At 31.1% G+C, this 21,321-nt stretch overlaps 2 protein-coding genes, 1 non-coding gene and 1 pseudogene across 6 annotated transcripts; 3 read left to right on the forward strand and 1 right to left on the reverse strand.

Annotated features, from left to right (window-relative positions):
• Nucleotides 1-3,865, forward strand: LOC123206154 (sodium/calcium exchanger NCL-like). The gene is made up of 5 exons (XM_044623285.1): nucleotides 1-331; nucleotides 1,309-1,494; nucleotides 2,323-2,504; nucleotides 3,080-3,424; nucleotides 3,520-3,865. The coding sequence occupies exons 1-5, from the start codon at nucleotides 1-3 to the stop codon at nucleotides 3,766-3,768; spliced, it is 1,293 nt and encodes a 430-aa protein (XP_044479220.1). The 3' UTR covers nucleotides 3,769-3,865.
• A 537-nt stretch (nucleotides 3,866-4,402) lies between these two features.
• On the forward strand, nucleotides 4,403-6,297 carry LOC123206155 (annotated as a pseudogene).
• A 451-nt stretch (nucleotides 6,298-6,748) lies between these two features.
• On the reverse strand, nucleotides 6,749-9,428 carry LOC123206143. Of its 4 annotated transcripts, none has more exons than XR_006499949.1 (6): nucleotides 9,048-9,428; nucleotides 8,175-8,951; nucleotides 7,952-8,065; nucleotides 7,602-7,777; nucleotides 7,317-7,531; nucleotides 6,749-7,210 (listed from the first exon to the last, which is right to left on the reverse strand). XR_006499949.1 is itself a non-coding variant. In XM_044623273.1 (6 exons), exons 2-6 carry the CDS (start codon nucleotides 8,793-8,795, stop codon nucleotides 7,037-7,039), a joined length of 1,281 nt encoding a protein of 426 aa, XP_044479208.1. In that variant the 5' UTR covers nucleotides 8,796-8,951; nucleotides 9,109-9,406; the 3' UTR covers nucleotides 6,749-7,036. The 4 variants fall into 4 exon arrangements, 3 of the variants coding, with proteins under 3 accessions (XP_044479208.1, XP_044479209.1, XP_044479207.1); XM_044623273.1 differs by having other exon boundaries at nucleotides 7,317-7,512; nucleotides 9,109-9,406; XM_044623274.1 differs by having other exon boundaries at nucleotides 7,317-7,512; nucleotides 8,175-8,944; nucleotides 9,048-9,406.
• Nucleotides 9,429-18,369: 8,941 nt separating this feature from the next.
• Nucleotides 18,370-18,444, forward strand: TRNAI-UAU. The gene has a single exon. It is a non-coding gene; the product is annotated as a tRNA-Ile (tRNA).
• The last annotated feature ends 2,877 nt before the right edge of the window (nucleotides 18,445-21,321 follow it).

Genomic DNA, 21,321 nt, shown 5'->3' on the forward strand with positions numbered 1-21,321 from the left:
ATGGCCATTTACGGGTGTCACCTCTCGTTCTTCATGTCGTTCTCTCTTCTCTGCGCCACCACCGTGGCCACCGCCACTGGTGTCAGCCCTAGCCGTGATTCCCAATACCTTGAGGAGGCGCTCCTCTGCAAACAGACGTACGGCTTCATGCCCTGCTCCACAACTGCATTGGGGAACCTGTTTTTGATCATCGTTTATGGATACCTGATTTTCGTGGCATGCAAGTGTGTTTTTGACGGGAGAGAGATGTTGAAGATTCTTGGTCCCGGTTGTCTTGGAAAAATTGTTCTTCCCAAGCTTGATGCGCTTCCCAGCGCCATACTCATTCTTGGTAGAAGCTCTTACTTGAGTGTTGATTAACTTGTTTGGATTTTTTGATTAAGAGTTATATTTTCGAAATCTTGTTTATCTGTTTATCATCTGTTTTGAGTTTTATGGTGCTGACTAGAGCATAGTCATCAGCTAGGAAGCACGCACTGCGTGGTTGGCGGAAACGTTTCGGTGTCGGGAGTCTGCGTTTTCTTTCTGCTCTCAGTTTTACAAAGTTGTGAATTTGTTTTGTGCTTTAGAAGCCTTTGTTTATTCTGCATTTTGTGACTCTGAGCTTCAAACTACATGGGAGCTTTTTAATAAGTGATTGATTTTATTGTTGAAATTACTTTACTAGATAGGGAAAACACTTAAAGCAGTTTTTGTACTACCTCATTGGTTTATAATTTTATTTATTTAATTTTAAGCAGTTAATTGATTTATGGTCATGTTTCTTTTCAATTTAAAAGTTGAATATATTTTTTATAATGTTAATCGGTTTTGATTTTATTTATATTAATGAAGGTTTGTAAATACTTTTTGGAAGAAGTGAAAAAAGTTAAATACAGGATACAATATATTTTAAAAAAAAATTTGAATTTATAAAAAAACCCTTGTATTTTTTATATTTGTACATTTTCTCTCGTTTCTGTTCCTATATTTTTAAAAAATTGCGTTTCAATGTTTTTGTTTCTACGTTTTGATGTTTCGGCGTTTCTGTTTCTTTGTTACCTAGTTAATATTCTTTCAATTGAAAAAAAAAAAAAAAAAAAGGAGTTCTCCCACCCTACCCCAAACCTTGTTTAGCAGTATTAATCTCATAAATTTTTACAGCCTCTGGACTTTCCGAAAAGACGGAAATATCTCAAGTCAGATATTTGTAGGAATGGGGTTACTAGCCAGCTAATGTATTTAGATAATATTCCTTCTCAAATATTGCATTTTTATCTGGTGATTGATGTGTTGATTGCATCTGATTAATTCTCTTGTTTTTTACAGTGTCTGGACTTTCTGGAACTAAGGAATCTGCTCAAAGTCGGGTCTTGGTGGGAATGGGGTTGCTAGCAGGATCAACTGTCATGCTTCTTACTGTAATATGGGCATCCTGTATCATAGTTGGAAAACATGACATTAAGCGTTCAGTTGCTGAAGATGGTCAATATACAAAAGGATTTAGCTTAACTGGTATACAACTTTACTCAGAATTGTCCTTTACTAGTCTTCACTGATGGACTGAATAACCAATCTAGTTTGGATTAAGCAGTTCTCCGGCTCTTAACTTGGAATATGCCAAGGCAGTAGCATCTTTGTATTCTATTTTTAATTTGTGGTAGAATTGTCTCAAAGTTTGTTCTTGTCTAAGGGTTTCAATTAAAATTATAGAAACTCTTTATGTTGTAGAAGCTATGAGCCTGCAATGCAGTAGCTGCAAAGTGGGGGAGAAGGACGGGGTAGGGAGGGGAAAGAGAGATGAAATTTAAGACACAACCAGTGTGTTATAGTTGTTTGTGAGGATTTGAGGAGTCGCTTATGAGCATGCACCTAGAAAACACAAATGAATGTGGAATTTAAATTGTATCTGTATAGAAAAAGCCACATCCATTTTTAACGCAGAAATTGAATAAATAGTTGCTTGAAACTAATATAATTTTCATGAGGCAGAGAGATCCTATATAGATACATCCTGGACCGGAACATTACATTGACTATATCTTCATGTACATTGGTTGTAAGCAACAAGAAAGTGATAGTTATTTTTACAGGGAAAGAGACAAGGTCCAACATGGCTGTAGAGCCCTCTTACTGTATAAAGTTTCGGAGTGTTAGGGCTGGAGAAGTTGAGGGCTGGTAATGTTGGTCATGGTGCTTAGGGTGAGTTAGTTTCAATTTTCGTGGGGAAAACAGACTTGATATGACTATGATTGCTGCTTTATTTTAAGTGTGGAGATTTTTTTTAATTAAATTCCATTGAAGATTTTCTAAATTGAAAAAAGAAATTCTCTTTGATTGCAGAAACCGGTGTTAGTACGGATATCTGGACGTGCTATACTGCAAGAATAATGGTTGTATCTGTCATCCCATTTATTGTTGTTCAAATACCACAGATACTCCATTCAACTTCAGGAAGAGACTTTGCGGTTTTGATTGCTCTAATTCTATCTGTATTGATGCTCACTGCTCATTGCATTTATCAGGTAACCATTCTTTTATGCAACAATTATAGCATCCTGTGAATTCTTTGATACCTGTGGCAAATTCCATGAGTCCATCTTATGTAAGCACTGGTGACATTGGGGCACATCAATCTTTTGGTTGACATTGTGAAAATTCTGTGAGGATATTTTATTTGGTTCTTGTAATAACTTGTTAGAAAGATTTAATTGATCAAGTGAATCTCATCTGAGAAGGCCATATTAATGAAGCTTTCTTCATGGTGTAAAGACAAATCTTGAGAATCTGTTATTCTTGATCTAGGAGAAATGAGTTATGAAGGCATCAACATGTTGATAGCTGGAGGACATTTTCTTCTTTCATTGCCTTATCAATATTTGTTCCTTCTAAAACCCTATTTAGCAGCATTGTTTCTGACCTTAGTGTTAAATGCTAATGTCTTGATTGGTATATTTAGAAGGAAAGATAATAGTTTTGGTATCTTCTATATACTTAGCCTTCTTTCTTTAACCCTTTTTCTATTTTACTGGATACTGCTTCTACCAAATTTTCTATGTATTTACTGATGCTTGACTTCCCTTTCATTCATGTTGTGTAGGTCGTTCAGCGCTCGGATCAGAGGCTGAGTTTTGTTGAAGATGGTGCTGCTGACATGTTACTAGAAGGCGGCAAGACAGATCAGGAGAATCAGACCTGCGATGTTGAAAATCCTAAGTCGATCTACTTTAAAGCAGTGCCAATGTTGATTATTGGCACCATTATTGCTGCTGCATTTGCTCATCCTCTAGTGGATGCTGTTACTAACTTTTCCAATGCAACAAGTATCCCTCCATTCTTCGTTTCATTCATTGCACTGCCTATGGCAACAAAGTTAAGCGTAGTGGTACCATTGCTCATTGATGCCAGCCATAGGAACAGAACCGCCTCATCAACATTTATCAAGGTTCGTTACTCATTTCTATCTATTTTTCCATACGCAACTTGAGGTAATTAAAGGGTCTTATATTATTTTGCTTTTTCTGATGTTTTCTGCTGCAGTTATACACAACTGTGTCAACGGATAATGTGATTTATCTATCAGCTTTCTTAGCTATCGTCTACATCAGAGGATTGAGTTGGGATTTTTCAGCAGAAGTGCTGGCAATTGCTGTTGTATGCATTCTGGTGGGAGGCTTTGCCAGTGTCCGTACCACTTTCCCCCTTTGGACTTGTTTACTTGCTTACATGCTGTATCCTTTCTCCTTGGCACTGGTCTATGTTCTTGATTACGTCTTGGGGTGGGCATAGTTAAGAAGATGTATTATAATTATAAAACAATAAAACTATGTGATGTAATAATATTTCATTGCATAGTGATATATTATGAATATAGCATGACTCAGTATACAAAGATCTTTTTAGATTTTAACGTAAAGTGTAAAGGGCTGTTTGCATTTTCCAACTCCCATTTTCTCACCTTAAAATCGAATCAGATAAATGTTTTTTTCCAATTAATAATTCCTGCCACTTACAATATATTCTTATCTGCACTGACTTCTTAAGGCAAGTTTTTATAATTGGATTAGAGGCTCTAATAGGGTATGTTGGTGCTGGTGTAGCCCACTGGACTAGATCTAAGGCCTGCACAATAACAGATTATATACACTGAACTGATGTAACGAAAGAATGAGGTTTACGGTTCAGTCTTATATACATAGAGTTGGATTGGGTTTCACAATAATAGGTCTAACCGGTAGATTAACCTTAATTTTACGCTTTTATCTTTTAAATTTAATTTTTTTTTAAAATCATCAACAGTTCAACCCGGCTTGAACAGTCCATGCATCTGGTCCACTATAGTAGCAGGTCGGGCTTTTCTATGTTGGGTTTCGGACCGATTTGATCCTATTAATGTCTCTAAATCGGATTGATGAGAATAAAGATGCAAAACTTTCAGTCTAGGGAATCAGAAGCACTGATTATAGGATTTAAGTTCAATGAGATAAATATGGGTGAGGATGATGCTGCTGACAAATTACTGAGAGATTTTAATATATCTAATGATAATCAAATTGATTTTGGTGAATTCACCAAAAGCATAGAAAATTGGCTCAGTGAAGTGCATGGAGGAAATAGATATGGTGATCCTGGTTCTCATGAAATCCCCCAGTGGACCTCTATTAAAGCAGTTAGGGCTGGATTCGAGCCGAACCGAGCTTGGCTCGCAGCCAGCTCAGGCTCGGCTCGGTTTTTTTATGGCCGGCTCGAGTTCGGCTCGAGCTCGACTCGAGCTGAACTCGGCTCGGCTCAAGTTCGGCTCGTTTTCAACTCAGCTCGTTTATGGCTAGACTCGACTCGTTTTTCATATCAAAACGGCACCGTTTTGTATATATATATGGATCAAAACGACGTCGTTTTGTATAAAAAATTAAAAAAAAAATTACCGAACCAATCCGAGCTCGATCGAACCTAGCAGAGCCCGACTCATTTCGGGCTCGAGCTCAAGCTGGCTTGGCTCGAATCCAACCCTAAAAGCAGTGCTGATGCTTTTTTTTAGGGGTGGGCAAGTTTGGGTAAACGAACTGATTAACCGGATTTATAAACAAAACCGAATTTTTGGTTTGGTGAAGAATGCAAACCGAAACTAATATAAATTTACACATTAACCAGTTGATAATTGAACCGAATTTATCGGATAATCAAACCGATTTTTCAATTACTTGGTTTTGAACCGATTTTTAAATTAATATTACAATTATAAGATATTAAACAGAGTATGCATTTTCTATTACAACCTTAGGTTTGCTAATATTAATGTGATTACTGCAAATCTCATTAAATAGAACTATAAAGAGACTATTTTTTTTGTCGATCAGTGGCATTAGTAATGAGGAATGAAAATGAATTTGCGACAAGAGTACACTTTTTTTTGTCATGAAATTTTTACATAAAATATTTTTATTATTTATTTAATTTGGAAACTGATTCGATTCGGTTTTTAGATAATTTTGCACACCCTCAAGTTTTTTTCTTTTGTTTTTATTTTACTGATGAAAAATCTTTTTGAAGACAAACCAACCATATCAAACAAATAAAACTTTAAGTTTAGTAATTGATCGTACAATTACTACACCAGATAAATTAAAATTTTGATTTTATTATGATATTAATGAGTTTCAAACCAAAACCTTTGGGATTCTACATATTTTATCATCCAAATTACCTTTGAGCGCTTAATGATTGTTATAGGCTTTGCTGACCCTCTTGTAGATGCCGTTGACAACTTTTCAGATGCAACAACTATACCCTCATTCTTCATCTCACTTATTGCATTGCATTGCCTTTGGCAACCAACTCAAGTGAAGCAGTATCAGCAAGCATTTTTGCCAAGGGTAAGAAGAACAGAACTGCCTCATTAACATTTTCCAAGGTTTGTTTCTCATTTCTCTCAATTCCCACATGCCATTTTTGCTACAAACTTTTTAATTAGACATAAAACATTACGCATTCAGCTATTGCAAGAGTTTTAGCCTTTACATGATTTAACTAGTTCATGAAGAAACTAGTTTTGTATTGCTGTAAATGCCATTATAGTTTTTTCCCATTTCCAAGTTTTCCTATGCAGTTGTATGGAGCAGTGGCAATGAATAATGTCCTATGCCTATCAGTTTTCTTAGCTCGTCTATCTTAGAGGATTGACATGGGACTTATGTTTGCATTTTGATGGGTGCTTTTGGGAGTTTCCTAGTCTTCCCTCTCTGGGAATCTTCAATTGCAAATGCCCTTTATCCCTTGGCACTGGTTTATGTTCTTGATTATGCTTTTGGTTGGTCATAGCTTTGTATACACATTTTTTAATACACAACTAAGTATACAGATCACGTGTCATTAAATAATTGAGTAATTTTAAATCAAACCCAATTATGCGTTCAAAAGTGTATATACATAACATTGTTTATTCATAAATTGTGATTCATTCCTTCTGCACTTCTCCATATGGGTTTTTGATTGATATCTAATGACTGATAACTGGGGGATTTAGTTGAAAGATGAAAATAACACAAAATTGCATAACAGGATTTCTGCAACCCAAATAAACATTTTTTTTCTGTGATACTTTCCCACTTTTTCTCACTTATCTACTCATATTCAATGGAGGCCTTCTACTTCCATCACAACTACAATGAAGGGTCAGATTTAGATACCCCACCAAAACAAAGAGAAGACAAGCATATGTAAACATCCCCACAAACTCTCATTGTTACCAACCAATAACCAACACCAAAAATATAAACAAACCCACTTTGCATAACCGACCAAACTTAGCTTTCATCAAATTTCAACATCAAAACAAACCAATTTACATCTCCCTATCTTTCTCTTCTCTCTGCCCTCACATGGCCAAGATTTGGTTTTTTACTTTCACACACAAGCTTGCATAAGCAAATTTATAAAATTTCCATGCCACCCCATTTGTCAAATTGTTTTAGAAAAAAGGAAAACAAGTCTGTCTTGGTATAATCTCAGAGAGATGACAAAGTGGCCTACCAAAGAAATGGATACAGGTTAGAAACATTTATAGCTTCAAATTGAGATCAACACTTCCGCCTACTTCACCATTGTTACAATTATTCACTCTGCCTATGGCTTGGTCTTTTTGTGCCACTGCTTGTGGGAAGAAGCTGTAGTAAGGTTGCTGATGACTTGGTCTGCTCAGTTCTGGCCAAAGAATTGGATCTTCAACATTTCCCTTTTCACAAATGATATAAAGAAACAAGAAAGTTAGGTTCAATTTAATTAGAAAAGAAGTGAAATTAGTAGAATGTAAATGGGTTCTTGTTTTAAGTTAGACTCACTTGATAAGGTAATGATTCAAAATCAGAGAATTCACTGCTATGGAAAGCCAGATAAGGTTGAGAGTGCCTTAATTTTGAACCTTGAGACATTGAAATTGTTGTGGGAGGAGCTAATGTGAGAAAAAGTCCATTTTCTTTGATGCTTTTCTTTGAATGATTAGGCTCCAACATGAAAGTTGAGCATGAAGAACCTCCTCTGGCAAGTTTGGAAACAACTACATAAGCAATCAACATTTATTACCACAAAAACGTAAGGAACCAATCTAGAAACAAAGTCAAGCTAACCTGGAAAGTGTGCCAACAGGTTCAAAATTGAGTGTGTGACCACCACTGCCACAAGAAGCTGAGTCATCTGATTGGCTGATTCTGGGCTGAAGAATTGGAGGAAATTTGCAGTGGAAAGATGAGATGCCTGGTGGATTGTCTAGAGGAAAGGGATATGACCTCTTCATGCCAACCATCTATACTAAATTTTAACCAAATTTAACCAATCCACTTGTTAGATCTCTCAGTCTAAATAGAATAAACATAAATTTAAGACTAAATTTACTAGAACTCATTACAGAACTTTCAGGTTACTCAAGTACAAGATCTAGTGTTTTTAAGAAAAAAGATGGAAGCTAAACTGAACATACCTTTTCCTCCTCTGTCCACATAGGTATATAATTGCCATAATAGCTTTGGTTTGAAGGGGGCTCCATCTGAAAATTTAGTACAGATGATGATGAAGTTGCTGATGATTCATTCACCTACACAAGTTAGATTTATCAAGAAATTAAACAATAACACATAACAAAAATTTAAACAAACTCAATAAAGATGACTTAAAAAATGAAGAAAACTCTTTGAATGGCATACCACTAAAGAAGGATGATGCTGGAATTGTTGTGCTCTTTCCATCAAACTAGGGACAGGCCACATGGGAATTGATTCATGAGACAAATGATTCAAAGTTGAGCAAAAAGTTGATCCTGGATTAACCCCAGAACTCTCTTTTTCAAGGTTAAACTCATAAGATTCCCACAATTTATGAACATTTTCGTGGCCCTGAAGTGAAACAGTTGACAACCCTACGGGATTTGTCAATGGAACATTGTTGGAATTCAAAGTTTCAATATTTTGAGTTGATGATGAAGAGGGCCTAAACCCCAAATTTGCAGATGAAATATCGGCTAGAAATGGAATTGCAGAAGGGGAAGAAGACTGATTTGAAGGATGAAAATTTGGAGTTGAAAGTGAGAGAACTGAAGATTTGGTTGGTGATATAGTTGTAAATGGTGATGCCATAGCTGCATCCTTCTTTTGCTGTTCTTCTAGTCTAATTCTTTCAAGTTGAGCCACACCAAGACCTCTTTGCGGGACTTTTTTGGGCTTTTGTTTCTTGGAAGATCTAAGAATATTACCACCACCACCAACACCACAGGTACCACTGCTATTATTGCTGCACTTTTGATCTTCTTGAGCCATTTTTATTTTCATCCTTCTAGTAAAGAAACTACTTTTGAAGTCAGCCTGAATAAAAAGATTTAATTTTGATCAAAACTCAAAATCTTGATTCACCATGCACACCACTACACCTTTGAATCTCCCCTTCCAAAGTTTCGATCTTCAATTTACCCTTGCCACACCTATTATCTGACATTTTTGTTTCAGAAACATAAATTTTGAAGAGAAAACAAAAATCTTCATAAAAAAGAAAAAGAGATTATCATAATCTGAAATTAAAAATACCTGAAGATATGTCAGACCAAAATCTAGAGGAAGATCAAGAAGGCAAGTTAAAAAAGATTACCAAAAATCTCGGCAAACCCACGAAGCTAGGCAGGTTTTCAGCAGAAAAAAGATTGAAGAGAGAGAGAATCTGAGATACTTCAGATTTTTCTCCAAACCCAGTTGTTGTTTTGTTTGTCTGAGACAGATCAGATGAAAATCTAAACATTTCATGTAAAAATTAGAAGAAAAAAGTATAAAATTTGAAAACCACGCAAATCTATGGAAAATAATAAATCTTTCAGGTTTGTCGCCCAAATCCTCGCTCCAATCGAGTTTGTAAAAGAAGACTAGACCGACTCTCATGAATGACGGATGAAGAGTTGGAAGTTCCAAAAGTAGGTAAGTGCCAAAGTTTAAGTGGCATTGTCAGCTTAGCTTCATTCTTCCATTTCTGGGCATCTCTCTTGCTGTCTTTCCACCTTTTCTACCCTTTTCATGGGTCCCCTTGCCCCTTTCACCACCTCATTTTTTAAATTTTTGTTTCGTCATTTTGTTTTATTTTTGGCCAAAGGACGTATTCCCACCAAAGGTTCCACAAGTTCCACCTCCTAACTATGTATTGAATCTGGGTCTACGTATGACAAATTGGTTTGATTTGATTTAATATAATTGTCAAGGGTAATTATATAAGAAAGCTAGAGGGTAATTAAATATATATAAATTATCTAAATTACCTCTCTATAAACATAATGTTATTTCTTTTTCAAAGAATAAAACTCTCTTCTTTTCTCCTGCCAATACAATGTACATATACTGTCTCTCAAATGAAAATTAATACGTGAGTAAATAGCATCGTAGAAATAGACTAACATTAACACATTGAGCAGTATTCGAAGACGTTTCATCAAAAATTGAAACGGGTATGCAAAATCTTTATTTATATAATTCACAGAATTTGATCCTGACATATTTAATTATATTCAACACTATGAAAAACTCTAAACTCTCATTTATAAATTATTAAAAATAATAAAAATAATTAATTTAGAAGTAATATTAATATTTAATTAATAATATAGTAAAAATAATAAAATATCATCTATTTTTTCTTAAATTTAGAAAACTAATAATTTTCTTTAAAATTAAATTTTCGAATCTTATATTTTCCCCTAAAGTTTAGGGTTTATCTCCCTCCCCTTTTCCCATGTTAGAACCGACTGTTTCGCTCTGCCTCTCTTTTTTCAGTGCATTTCTAGCGTGTTTACCCCACAATGACTCGTCCTCGTCCCCATACAAAGACAAATTGTCTTTGTCACTAGACCAAAGCAATGTATTCAATTGGGGAAGAAGACAAGTTATTATGGGAGGAACACATAGAAGATGCACCAGAAAAGGGGAGGGAGGGCAAAGCCATTGGTTCCAACGTAAAAAAAGAGGAGGGAGAAACCTTGAGAGGAAAATATAAGATTTAAAAGTTTAATTTTGAAGAAAAATTGTTAGTTTTTTAAACTTAAGGAAAAATTGATAATATTTTATTATTTTAATATATTACTAGTTAAATGATAATTTTATCTTTGAAATTAACTATTTTTATTAATTTTAATATCCTATAAATAAAAGTTTAGATTTTTAATAATTACTCAGTACAATGTTAGATTTGTACTAAACCTGGGGTGGGAAATGGTCAGTTGGCCTGTATTTTTTTCACATTCTTGAAGGAATTTTAATAATATTAGTGGTTTTTAATAGTTTATTTAAATAATAATTTATGTCCTAATTTCCTATTGACATGCAAATTAATAATATATTAAATAATTTGACAATATAACATATAGGAAAATTAATTAAAGTAGGTACTCAATATGCTACATAAATTTTTTTTTTTATAAAATTTTTGTAATTTTACTTTTTTAGAGAAACTTTATTTTCTATTTCAATAATACTTTTTACCTTATTTCTTTTTATCCAGATTAGTTTTTATCAGAAAATCTTTTATTTTTGAGAGTATACTGATTAAATTTATTTTTTTGTAATCGTTAAGATTTATAGATAAAAAATAGATTAATTTATAATGTAATAGTTGATATTTACATACTTTTAGAACATGATAAATATAACTACACAAAAAATATGTATGGGTTGTGCACAAGTGCTAAAGGTATGCGTTCTTTTAAAAGGGTGCAAAATATGCAAAACGGTGCATATTTTTTCGAAGGGGTGAGTTTTTCCGAAAGGATGCAAAAATATACGAAAGTGTAAAGGGGTGTATGAAAATATAAACGGATGCGTAAAAATACAAACAAGGGGTGCGTAAAAATACAAATGGTTGCGTAAAAATATAAAATTGGTGTATGAAAATACAAAACGGATGCGTAAAAATACAAACAGGTGCGTGAAAATACATACGAATGTGTAAGCATATAAATGGATACGTGAAAATATAAACGGGTATATAAAAATATAAACGGATACATGAAAATATAAATAGATGCGTAAACTTACAAATGGTACATGAAAATATAAACGAGTACATAAAATATAAATGGAGTGCGAAAAATATAAAAGGAGTGCGTAGATTATAAAAGGATCATGTGGGAATATAAAAACTATATATTATATTATATTATATATATTATATTAATAATATAATATATAAATATATATTATATATATACATTTTCACATTACATAATATAATATATATTATATTATACACTTTCACGTATCTTTTCACAGTTTCACATATTTATTCACATTTTACGCACTCTTTCATATTTTCACGCATCTCTTCATATTTTCACGCACCCTTTCATAGTTTCATGCACCCTTTTTACACATTCATGTACCCATTCATAGTTTCACACACCCCTTCATAGTTTCCAGCACCCTTGTACACTTTCATGCACCCTTTTATACTTTCATGCACCCTTTTACACTTTCACGCATCTCTTTACAGTTTCACACACCCGTTTACACTTTTACAGTTTCACGCACCCCTTTACGCTTTCATGCACCCCTTTTACACTTTCACATACCCATTTACGCTTTCATGCACCCTTTTTACACTTTCACGCACCCCTTTTACACTTTCACACACTCTTTCACATTTTCACACACCACTTTATACTTGTATGCATCCTTTCATAATTTTACGCACCCTTTTACACTTTCACACACCCCTTCACAGTTTCACGCACTTTTTTACACTTTCACAATTTCACGCACCCATTTACACTTTCACGCACCCCTTTACACTTTCACATATTTTCGCATTATTTCACACATTTTCGTACCATTTCAAAAGAATGTGCACCCTTTAGCACCCGTGCACAACCCATATGCAGTTTATATAGTTATGTTCATCATTTTCTAAATATTAACTATTACATCAGAAATTAATCTGTTTTGATATGTAAATCTTAACAATTACAGAAAATTTAAACTTAATCTGTATACTCTTAAAAATAAAAGATTTTTTGATAAAAACTAATCTGGGTAAACATAAATAGGATAAAGGGTATTGTTGAAATAGAAAATATAGTTTGGTTAAAAAGGTAAAATTACAAAAAATTTATCGAAAAAGATTTACACATCAAATTTCGTATTTATTTTAATTAATTTCTCACACATAATAATAAATCATTTGAGATATGTTCCGAGATGTGTGACGTTAATTTAGGATTGTCATGTATAAATAATTTATATAATAGGATAATTACAATAGATTAAAAAGTAGGATTGTATAAAAAAAAAAAAAAAAATCGATAACTAGTGCTCTAAGAGGTTGATGTGTGTGTGATGGTAGTTGAGGTCTACTCCCCCACCCTCACCCTCGCCCTCACTCTCGATCTTATCTTCTTGATCCTAAAAACTCTCTATTGAAAGTATGCAGATCACATTTTGATCCCGACCACATCTTCCCTTTTGATATCCCAAGGTGAAAAAGGATAGAATAGGCAAAATCTAGCCTAGATGGGTGAGGGTGGTGGGGCAAGTCTTATTATCTCAATCTTGCATCGCAACAAGATCATTATCAACGTTGCAGAGAGGACGAAACTGGTGATAGGCGGTGGGTTGGGTAACTTGTAATTTTAATTGAATATGAAAGCATTTTTTGTCCTAAAAATTATGAGCACGGGTACAAAAGTTGCAAAATAGGGACTTAGTTTTACTTTATTTCTTAATTGAATACCGGGGAATTTTCTCTAAAAATTTATTGAATAAGTGTGAAAGTCTAGCAAATATAATATTATTTTGATAATTTTTAAATACAATCATATCATTTGGTGATAAAAGATTAGTCAAATATTTTATCATTTCATTAACAAAAAAAATTATAATAAAAGATAAATTGTTGAAATAATTTTTTATTATCCTAAACTAAATATACCCTTAGCAAGATTTCATCAATCTGACCAGATTGTAAACTAGAGAGTATAGTGATTAACATCTTAAATAAAATGAGAAGGCCAAAGGACTATTTCCCACTAAAATTCTAATGTAAAGACAAATACATACCCATGAGAGATTAAAAACCTAAACACCCATTCATGAGCTAATTTTCGTTAGAATTTTCTATTAAAAATAAGAGCAAAATAGTTATTTTATCACTGAATCTTAAAATCTTAAATATTTGTATAATTCCCCCTTTAGTTTGGAAAAACTATAATTTTCTCTTAGGATTAAGTTTTGAAAATTTTACTTTTCCCTATTAGTTTTTTCTTCTTTCTTCAGCCACCAAAGAAAGTTCTCGTCATCGGTCGACCTTCTCCCGCCATTGGCCTTCCAACCGTGGAAGTTTTGCCAAATGAAGATGAATCTCTTCAGCTGAACGAAAATGATTCGCCATCGTTTAGCCAAAAGATTAGCATCATGAGTGGGTGTTAGAATTTTTGATATCTCATAAATATTTATTTATCTTTACATTAAAATTTAAGTGGGAAATAGTCCTTTGACCAATTGAGAACTTAAGTTCTTCACTACAAATTTATCTTTATCTCTACACAACAAATCAAGGACTAAACAATTAATTTTATTTGTTAAAGGTATAATATTTAATGGCATTAATTTCATCCAACAAATGCCAGTTTTGCTTAATTATTCATGCTACCACAAATATCCTGAATCTAATAATAAGGTCAAATCTTTTTCATTTTCACTGTATTTTCACATCTCCATCTTCAGTCATGCATCCAATCTCAAATATCGATTAAAGACTTTTTTTTTTTTTTTTAAATTTCGAAGAGTATTTTTTACGGATTTGTTTATATATATATGGGTTTATTTAACAATTTGAAGAGAGAAGATGTAAGCTTTGTTATTTTAAAATTAAGAAGACATCAAACTTACTAAATAATTATTGGGTTTATTTCAATTATCCCTTGTGGCATTGATGAATACAAGTTGTTGGTGCACTCAAACTCCATTTTAGTCAAATTCGCAAATATAACATTAGAGAAAGACAATTAGTTATTTGACCTAGAATACGAGGAGAAGCTAATTTACTTATAAACAACAGGGTGACAAATCTTGGAAAGTTCGTGATTCACTCTTTCACTTTCCAACTTTATTTTATATAAGTGCAGGATAACAGTCATGATGATCATTTCCTATTAAATCAAGATAAGATGATTTATAACTTTTATTTAGATGATTATAGTCGATGTATTAGAATCTATGATATCTTAATGTAATTTTATTCAACATAACTCTATCTCGGGTTTTATAAAAACAAAAAGAGGAAAGGGATGACTTTTGTATTCATTTACAATTTGTCGTGTTTCGACAAGATTTTTCAATAACATAATAACAGATATAAGTTTTCAAGCAGTGAGCCGAATCAATTTAAAAATATTATCTTATATCTCTTGCTTATTTGTTGTTGCTTGCACAGAATTAAATAGTTGTTTCCATTCATTGTCACCCCTTATGCAAAATCACACCATTAATCTTGCATATTTCTCACTAGTATGAAATTTCACATGGACATAAACATACCCTCTTCATTTTTCAAAGGCTATCAAATTCTCTCTATAATCATTAAATTATTAAAAACTTCTTGTCTCATAAAACTTATAATAATTTTCAAAACTCCTCAGTATGCTCCACAAATGATCCCATAATAAGGTGTATATTATTTTTTCGTAGTAGTTTAGGTGAGAGATAGCAATACCTAGAGGTATTGAATTATCATTTTTTTTATTGAATAACCAAACTTTGTATTTTAATTTATATTGAAATGGCTTAATTTTAATATTTTTCTATAAAATAGACCAAATTTTCACTATTTTCTATTAAAAGTATCGAATCATCACCTGACTTTCAACGATGTTAAAGGAATGATGTGAAAATGTAATCATTTTGATGCATTAGCATTGACATTTTATGTGATGGATGTAGTCAATTCGTGTGTTCACGCGGACATTTACTATCCACAAAATTATCATATTATATTTTTTATCCTAAATTTATTTTCACAAAATACACATAGAATAAACAAAACTCAATCAAAATTAATTTTTTGTTTTTTATTTTTTACAGTAGAGATTTTTTATTTAATGTTTGGTTACGTGAATTTGGTAATTTAATCGTAGATGAGTTTTAATTCTAGTTATGTTTTATTTATTCTAGTTGATTTTTGTGGTTTTTGTGAAAATAAATACGGGGACATGGGTTAATTTGGGATTTTTGTGAGTTGAGATTATCCGATGAAACCTTAAAATTGTCTACACCGGCCAAAAATTATCTCTGTCATTATTTCTGAATTAATTCAAAAATTCTTATTATTAATTTTTAACTTATTTTTATGTGATATAATACAAATATTTTCCCTTTAATTAAAAAAATCAAAAAATTTGATTTCACTAATTAAAAAAAAGATAATTTGATACCTCAATTGTTGGCATCTCACTTGCATAACATCAATAATGATCATGAGTTAAAACAAAAGAGAAGTTGTGAAAGAATATTTTGAGCCATTGGTCAAATAAAGGCGGCAAAGGAAACCCTATCTCTACCTTTACTAAATTGGCCCACCTTACCTGCAAACTATCTTTTTAACTTGTGAACAAATTTTGTCTTCAATGAACAAACCCAGTGCGCCTCCATTTCTCTCACATAATATGCCAACATTTTGTGAGATATGCAATGTATAAGAGACACCCATCTTTTTTTTTCTCTTTCTTTTCAGCAAGATTCTCCTTTTGTCATACTTGTATTCTTGCTCTTCTTGTCACTTCTCACATGGCTATAAAGTTAGAGTCTATGTTTAACATATAAATATTTGGTTAACTCAATAAATCATATTTGTTTAAGGGGAAAGCATAAAATATAGTATCTACATTACTACAAAAAGGAAAATTGAATTATGAATCGGAGCAATACTATATACACTGAATTTCGAGAACTCAATTAGGTATTTAGATAATGCATTATAATATGATTGAATATTATTTTATCTTTTAATTCAAAATCATTCAATCATATAATAACATATTATCTTAACTTAACAGTTGAATCGTATATTAAAAAAATCTAATTTTTTAATAATGTATTATATCATATCATAGGATATATCATTTTAAAAAATAAAATAATAACAAAGAATTATAATTGTCAAATCATCTTGAAAAAATATCACATGCATCATCTAAAAATTTTTAGATACACCTTTACCACGTCCTCATTTATTTAAAAGGGTGTTGTAATTTATATCGGTAATATATATTATATAATACGATGTATTCATTGTATTGTAATAATTTGATATATCTTATAATATGTATTGTATATCTTAAAATATGAATAATGATATATTTAAGTACTTAATTAAATACTTACACTTATATGCGCATAGTTTTATTGTACGAAATGACTTTATATAAACCAAATATTTTAATGAGAGCAGAAGCTTGTGGGCTAGAAATAACAGTTAAAGCCCAACAAATGAACAACACATAAAAATGTTGAGCCCAGGCCTAAAGAAACCCATCAACCATCTTCTCTTGATGTCAATTTTCTAGCACCTAAAAATCAGCACATCTTTGAAACTAAAATGTAACAAAATTTAATTGGATTTCTTATCACAAGGAAAGAGAAACCCCACCTCATTTACAATAATGCTACATAGGAAAGCTGGAAAGGTACCCAATACTAAATGAGTGATTGAGATGAGCGACTTTTCATGAATCTTGCAAGCTAAGTTAAAGCCATAATTTTAGTCAAAATAAGTTAGCCATAAAGGTCAGGCAACTTGGAATTGAAGCTAGTTATGTTTATCCCCTATTTGAGTACATTTAAAATTTTTCATATAAACCCATTTTACATCATCATTTTCTCTAAAAAATTATATGAATCCGTATTAAAAATATGTATCGTATCGTATTAATTTAATATACTTTAAAATACGTATCATTTTACATATGTATATCGTAGAATATTGATAACCATACTCACACTAATAAATTTGGATTTAGTTGAATTTGAAAGAGCAACTGATTTCTTATCGTAGGAGTAGGACTAATTAAATATGCATTTTGAATGCACATTTCTTGTGCTTAGTGAATTGTTTGAGTGTAAAGAAAGGAATATCATGGAAACAAAGCCCTTTGTCTCTTATTAGTTTGTATTTAATTTTCATTGGCTATTGGAATGGATAATTTACTTGATATTATATTGTGTAGTTATCTTACATGGAACCATCTTTATATCTAAAAATTACCACCATATTATATACTTTTAAGGGGATGTTTGGTTTTGGAGAATGTTTTATTACTAAAATTAGAAAATTACATTAAAGATAGATTACTTTGAGAATTACTGTGTATAAATTATTACTATGTTTGATAAAAATTGATAAATATAAATAATTATTATGTTTGGTTAAAGGTAATAAAATAATAATAATATATTATTTTTCTTAAATATCCTTAGGTATAATTATTCTAAAATATTTTTTTATATTAATTGAAAATAAGATTATTTTATACAAAAAATAAAGATATAGCTATAATAAAATCAAAATTACTTTGATAATCATTTAAAAGTATATGTGATAATCAGATTATTATTTATATTATTTGTCACATTACTATTTATAATAAAATATTACTATAATATTTTATTACTTACCAATCAAATAAAATAATATAAATAATAAAAAATATATTACTAAAATATTTTTTAATCTCTCATAACCAAACTTCCTCAAAAATCAATTAAGCTTTTGTACTTTATGTTCTCTTCAATTTTCTAATCCTTTTGACTATCTTCCTGAAAATGGTCAGAAAAAGGCCAATATAATAAAGCGATAAATAATAAAAGCAGAAAAATTTAACAAAACGGTCCCGTAGCTCAGTTGGTCTAGAGCGTTGGTCTTATGAGCCGAAGGTCGCGGGTTCGAGCCCCGCCGGGACCATTTTGCTTTGGCTCTAACCGATCACTGTTTTCTTTTTTTGCCAATCATGATCGAACTTTTTTTTTTTAAAAATATATATCAATTTGTCTAACCCCAACATAACATACCAATTATGATATGAGCCAATCCATCTATATTGGGCGTATGAATTTGTCTAACCACAAATAAATATATATATATTTTTTTATGATGGACCTAGCCAACCACAAAGATTTTTTTGACACAAGCATCAATTGGTCCACATGACACACAACTAGAGTAGCACGTATAGCTTCATTTATCAATAAAATTATGTGTATAAATAATATGTATAACTTTATATACAAATAACGACATATCACCATATGATTGAATATTATTTTATCTTTAATTTTAAATTATTCAATCACATGGTGATATATTATTATTTATGCATAAAGTTATACACGTTATTTATACACATAATATTACTCTTCATTTATATTGTACCAACAATTGTGAAAATTCTGCATTATATATTAACCCTATTACAACATGTTAATAGTTACAAAATTTCTATAATGGGATCAATTAACATGATGTTCACAATTGTGACAAGATCAAATTTTATCATGGTAATAGTTATGAAATTTTCTTTCATGGGATCTCTTATTGTATTTGTGTTTTTACAATGTGGTGTACACACATAATGTATTATGTGATCATATGTTTAAACACGAATCTTATCTTTTGGATATAACAATATACTAATTTTTATATGATAGTATTTTGTTTATTGTCTTTTGAGATAACGTTATTCTGACTATTGTATTTTGATATAACATTATTTTGATCAATAAAATTATATATATTCATTTTGAGTATACAAATAGATATATACTTAATGTTTAAAATCATGTAATTGAATGATTTTAAATTAAAATAAAGTAATATCTAATTACATAAAAATATATATATAATATATATTTATATACTCAAAATAGATATACATAATATTATTTTATTTTAATATGTTATTATTTTTATTTTTATTTATTGGATATTGATCATTTCTAAAACCTAACATTATTTTTGTCATTAATTGTTGGATATTAATGGGATTTATCCTTATCTACTTTAATTACAAAAAGAGACAGTTGTGTTATTTTCTGCAAGAGAATGTTACCATCCCTTGAGATCACAGATGATAATATAAATGGTCCTCCTTTTTTCCATTTTAAAAGGCCTAAATATTTTGTTTTTCATATACTAGGATTTTCCTATATTTTTAGTTAGACTCTTCTTTGCTTTTGCAGCTTATTACTTCGTCTAATTACTCTAATTTTCTCTTTAGTTTCTTTAGGCAGGTTTGCCTTTTTATAAAAATCGTCGAGGTGTATTCCTGATATGAGGATTAAAGGGATTTCAACCAAATAGCTAAAAGGGATTTCAACCAAATAGCTAAAAGGGATTTTAGCTTAAAAATTCAAAGGAGATTGAACTATATCCAAAACGGGATGCTTGTTGAGAGAGTTTAACAGTTAATAGAGTGAGCTTGTGAACTTGGTTGTTTAAACTAAATTCCTATTCATAATTGACGTTTATTTGAGCTTAATGTATTTTATATGACTGAATTAAGTCTCATAGATATAGAATATGTTTATAGTCGAATCACATAAAAACTATGTGTCTCCTTTACTTTTTTGTTGTTCATTTGTTTCCTATTGTGAGCTTAACATTTTATATAAAAATGGATTTTTAATTGAAGATCATTTAAATACTTTAATTGTGCTCACAAAGTCTGTACACAACTAATATGTATCAAATTCGATCTCAAGATCAATTTACATCATGCTTATAGTTGTGAAAAATCTTTATTAAGTCTACACAACTAATGGCTTCATGAATCCATACTTCCATCGAGTTGAGCCACAAACTACTTGTGGGTTGGCTTGTGTTAAAGTCAAGTTAGCTTAACTATTGTCGAATTGAGTTTGAGCCTTTCTCAAGGCTTACTCAAGTAATTTGACCCTTACAAGTTAAGTCAACAATTATTGATGAGCTTTTGATCTTAAGATAAGCTCAAGTTAGCAATTTTTACTTTAAACTCAAACTCAAATCTATAACTCATGAGCTTGTTGAGTTTGAGCTCAAGTTCAAACCCTATACTTACCCTAACGAGACAAATTAAATTTAATAATACTCAATTCAGTTCAGTTTAATCGTTACCCTAATATATGTTTTAAGTGTGAGAATGTTTCAATGACATTTTTTTAGACATCAATTATGATACGCGCCACTTTACATGATGTTAACAGTTGTAAAAATTCTTCTATGGAACCACTTTACATGCCTCCATACATATGCATATTTATCCATCCAACTAGCTTCCTAATTATGATATATATCGCACATACATGAAACAACATCTATGGTTTTCTCATGCTGCATAATTTTATTTTATTTTAATTTTACTCAGTGGTGGGCTTACGAGGTCAAGGGTGGACAACTGACCTCCCTTAGTTATGAAAATCATTAGTTTAAATATATAGAAAATATCAATATAACTTCTTAAATTTTATATTATTTATTCTTAGATTTTATTATTTTTTAATTGATTTCTCATATTTTATTTTTGTTCACCTTGACCTTATAAGTTTTATCCTTAACTTACTAAAAAAGGTTAAACAATATTATGTATATCCATTTTGAGGATATAAATAGATACACATTTATATGTATCATCATTTGATTAGATGTTACTTTATCTTTAATTTAAAATCATTCAATCACTTATGATACATATCAAGTATATACTAATCTGTATATTCAAAGTAAATATAAATAATTTTATTGAAAAAAGTTTTATCTTTGGGAGTATCAATTTTATTTACCATAGAAGGACCAACTTAAGTTCGT

Source organism: Mangifera indica, unplaced genomic scaffold (genome assembly GCF_011075055.1).
Source record: "Mangifera indica cultivar Alphonso unplaced genomic scaffold, CATAS_Mindica_2.1 Un_0026, whole genome shotgun sequence".
NCBI classification, from domain to species: Eukaryota; Viridiplantae; Streptophyta; class Magnoliopsida; order Sapindales; family Anacardiaceae; genus Mangifera; species Mangifera indica.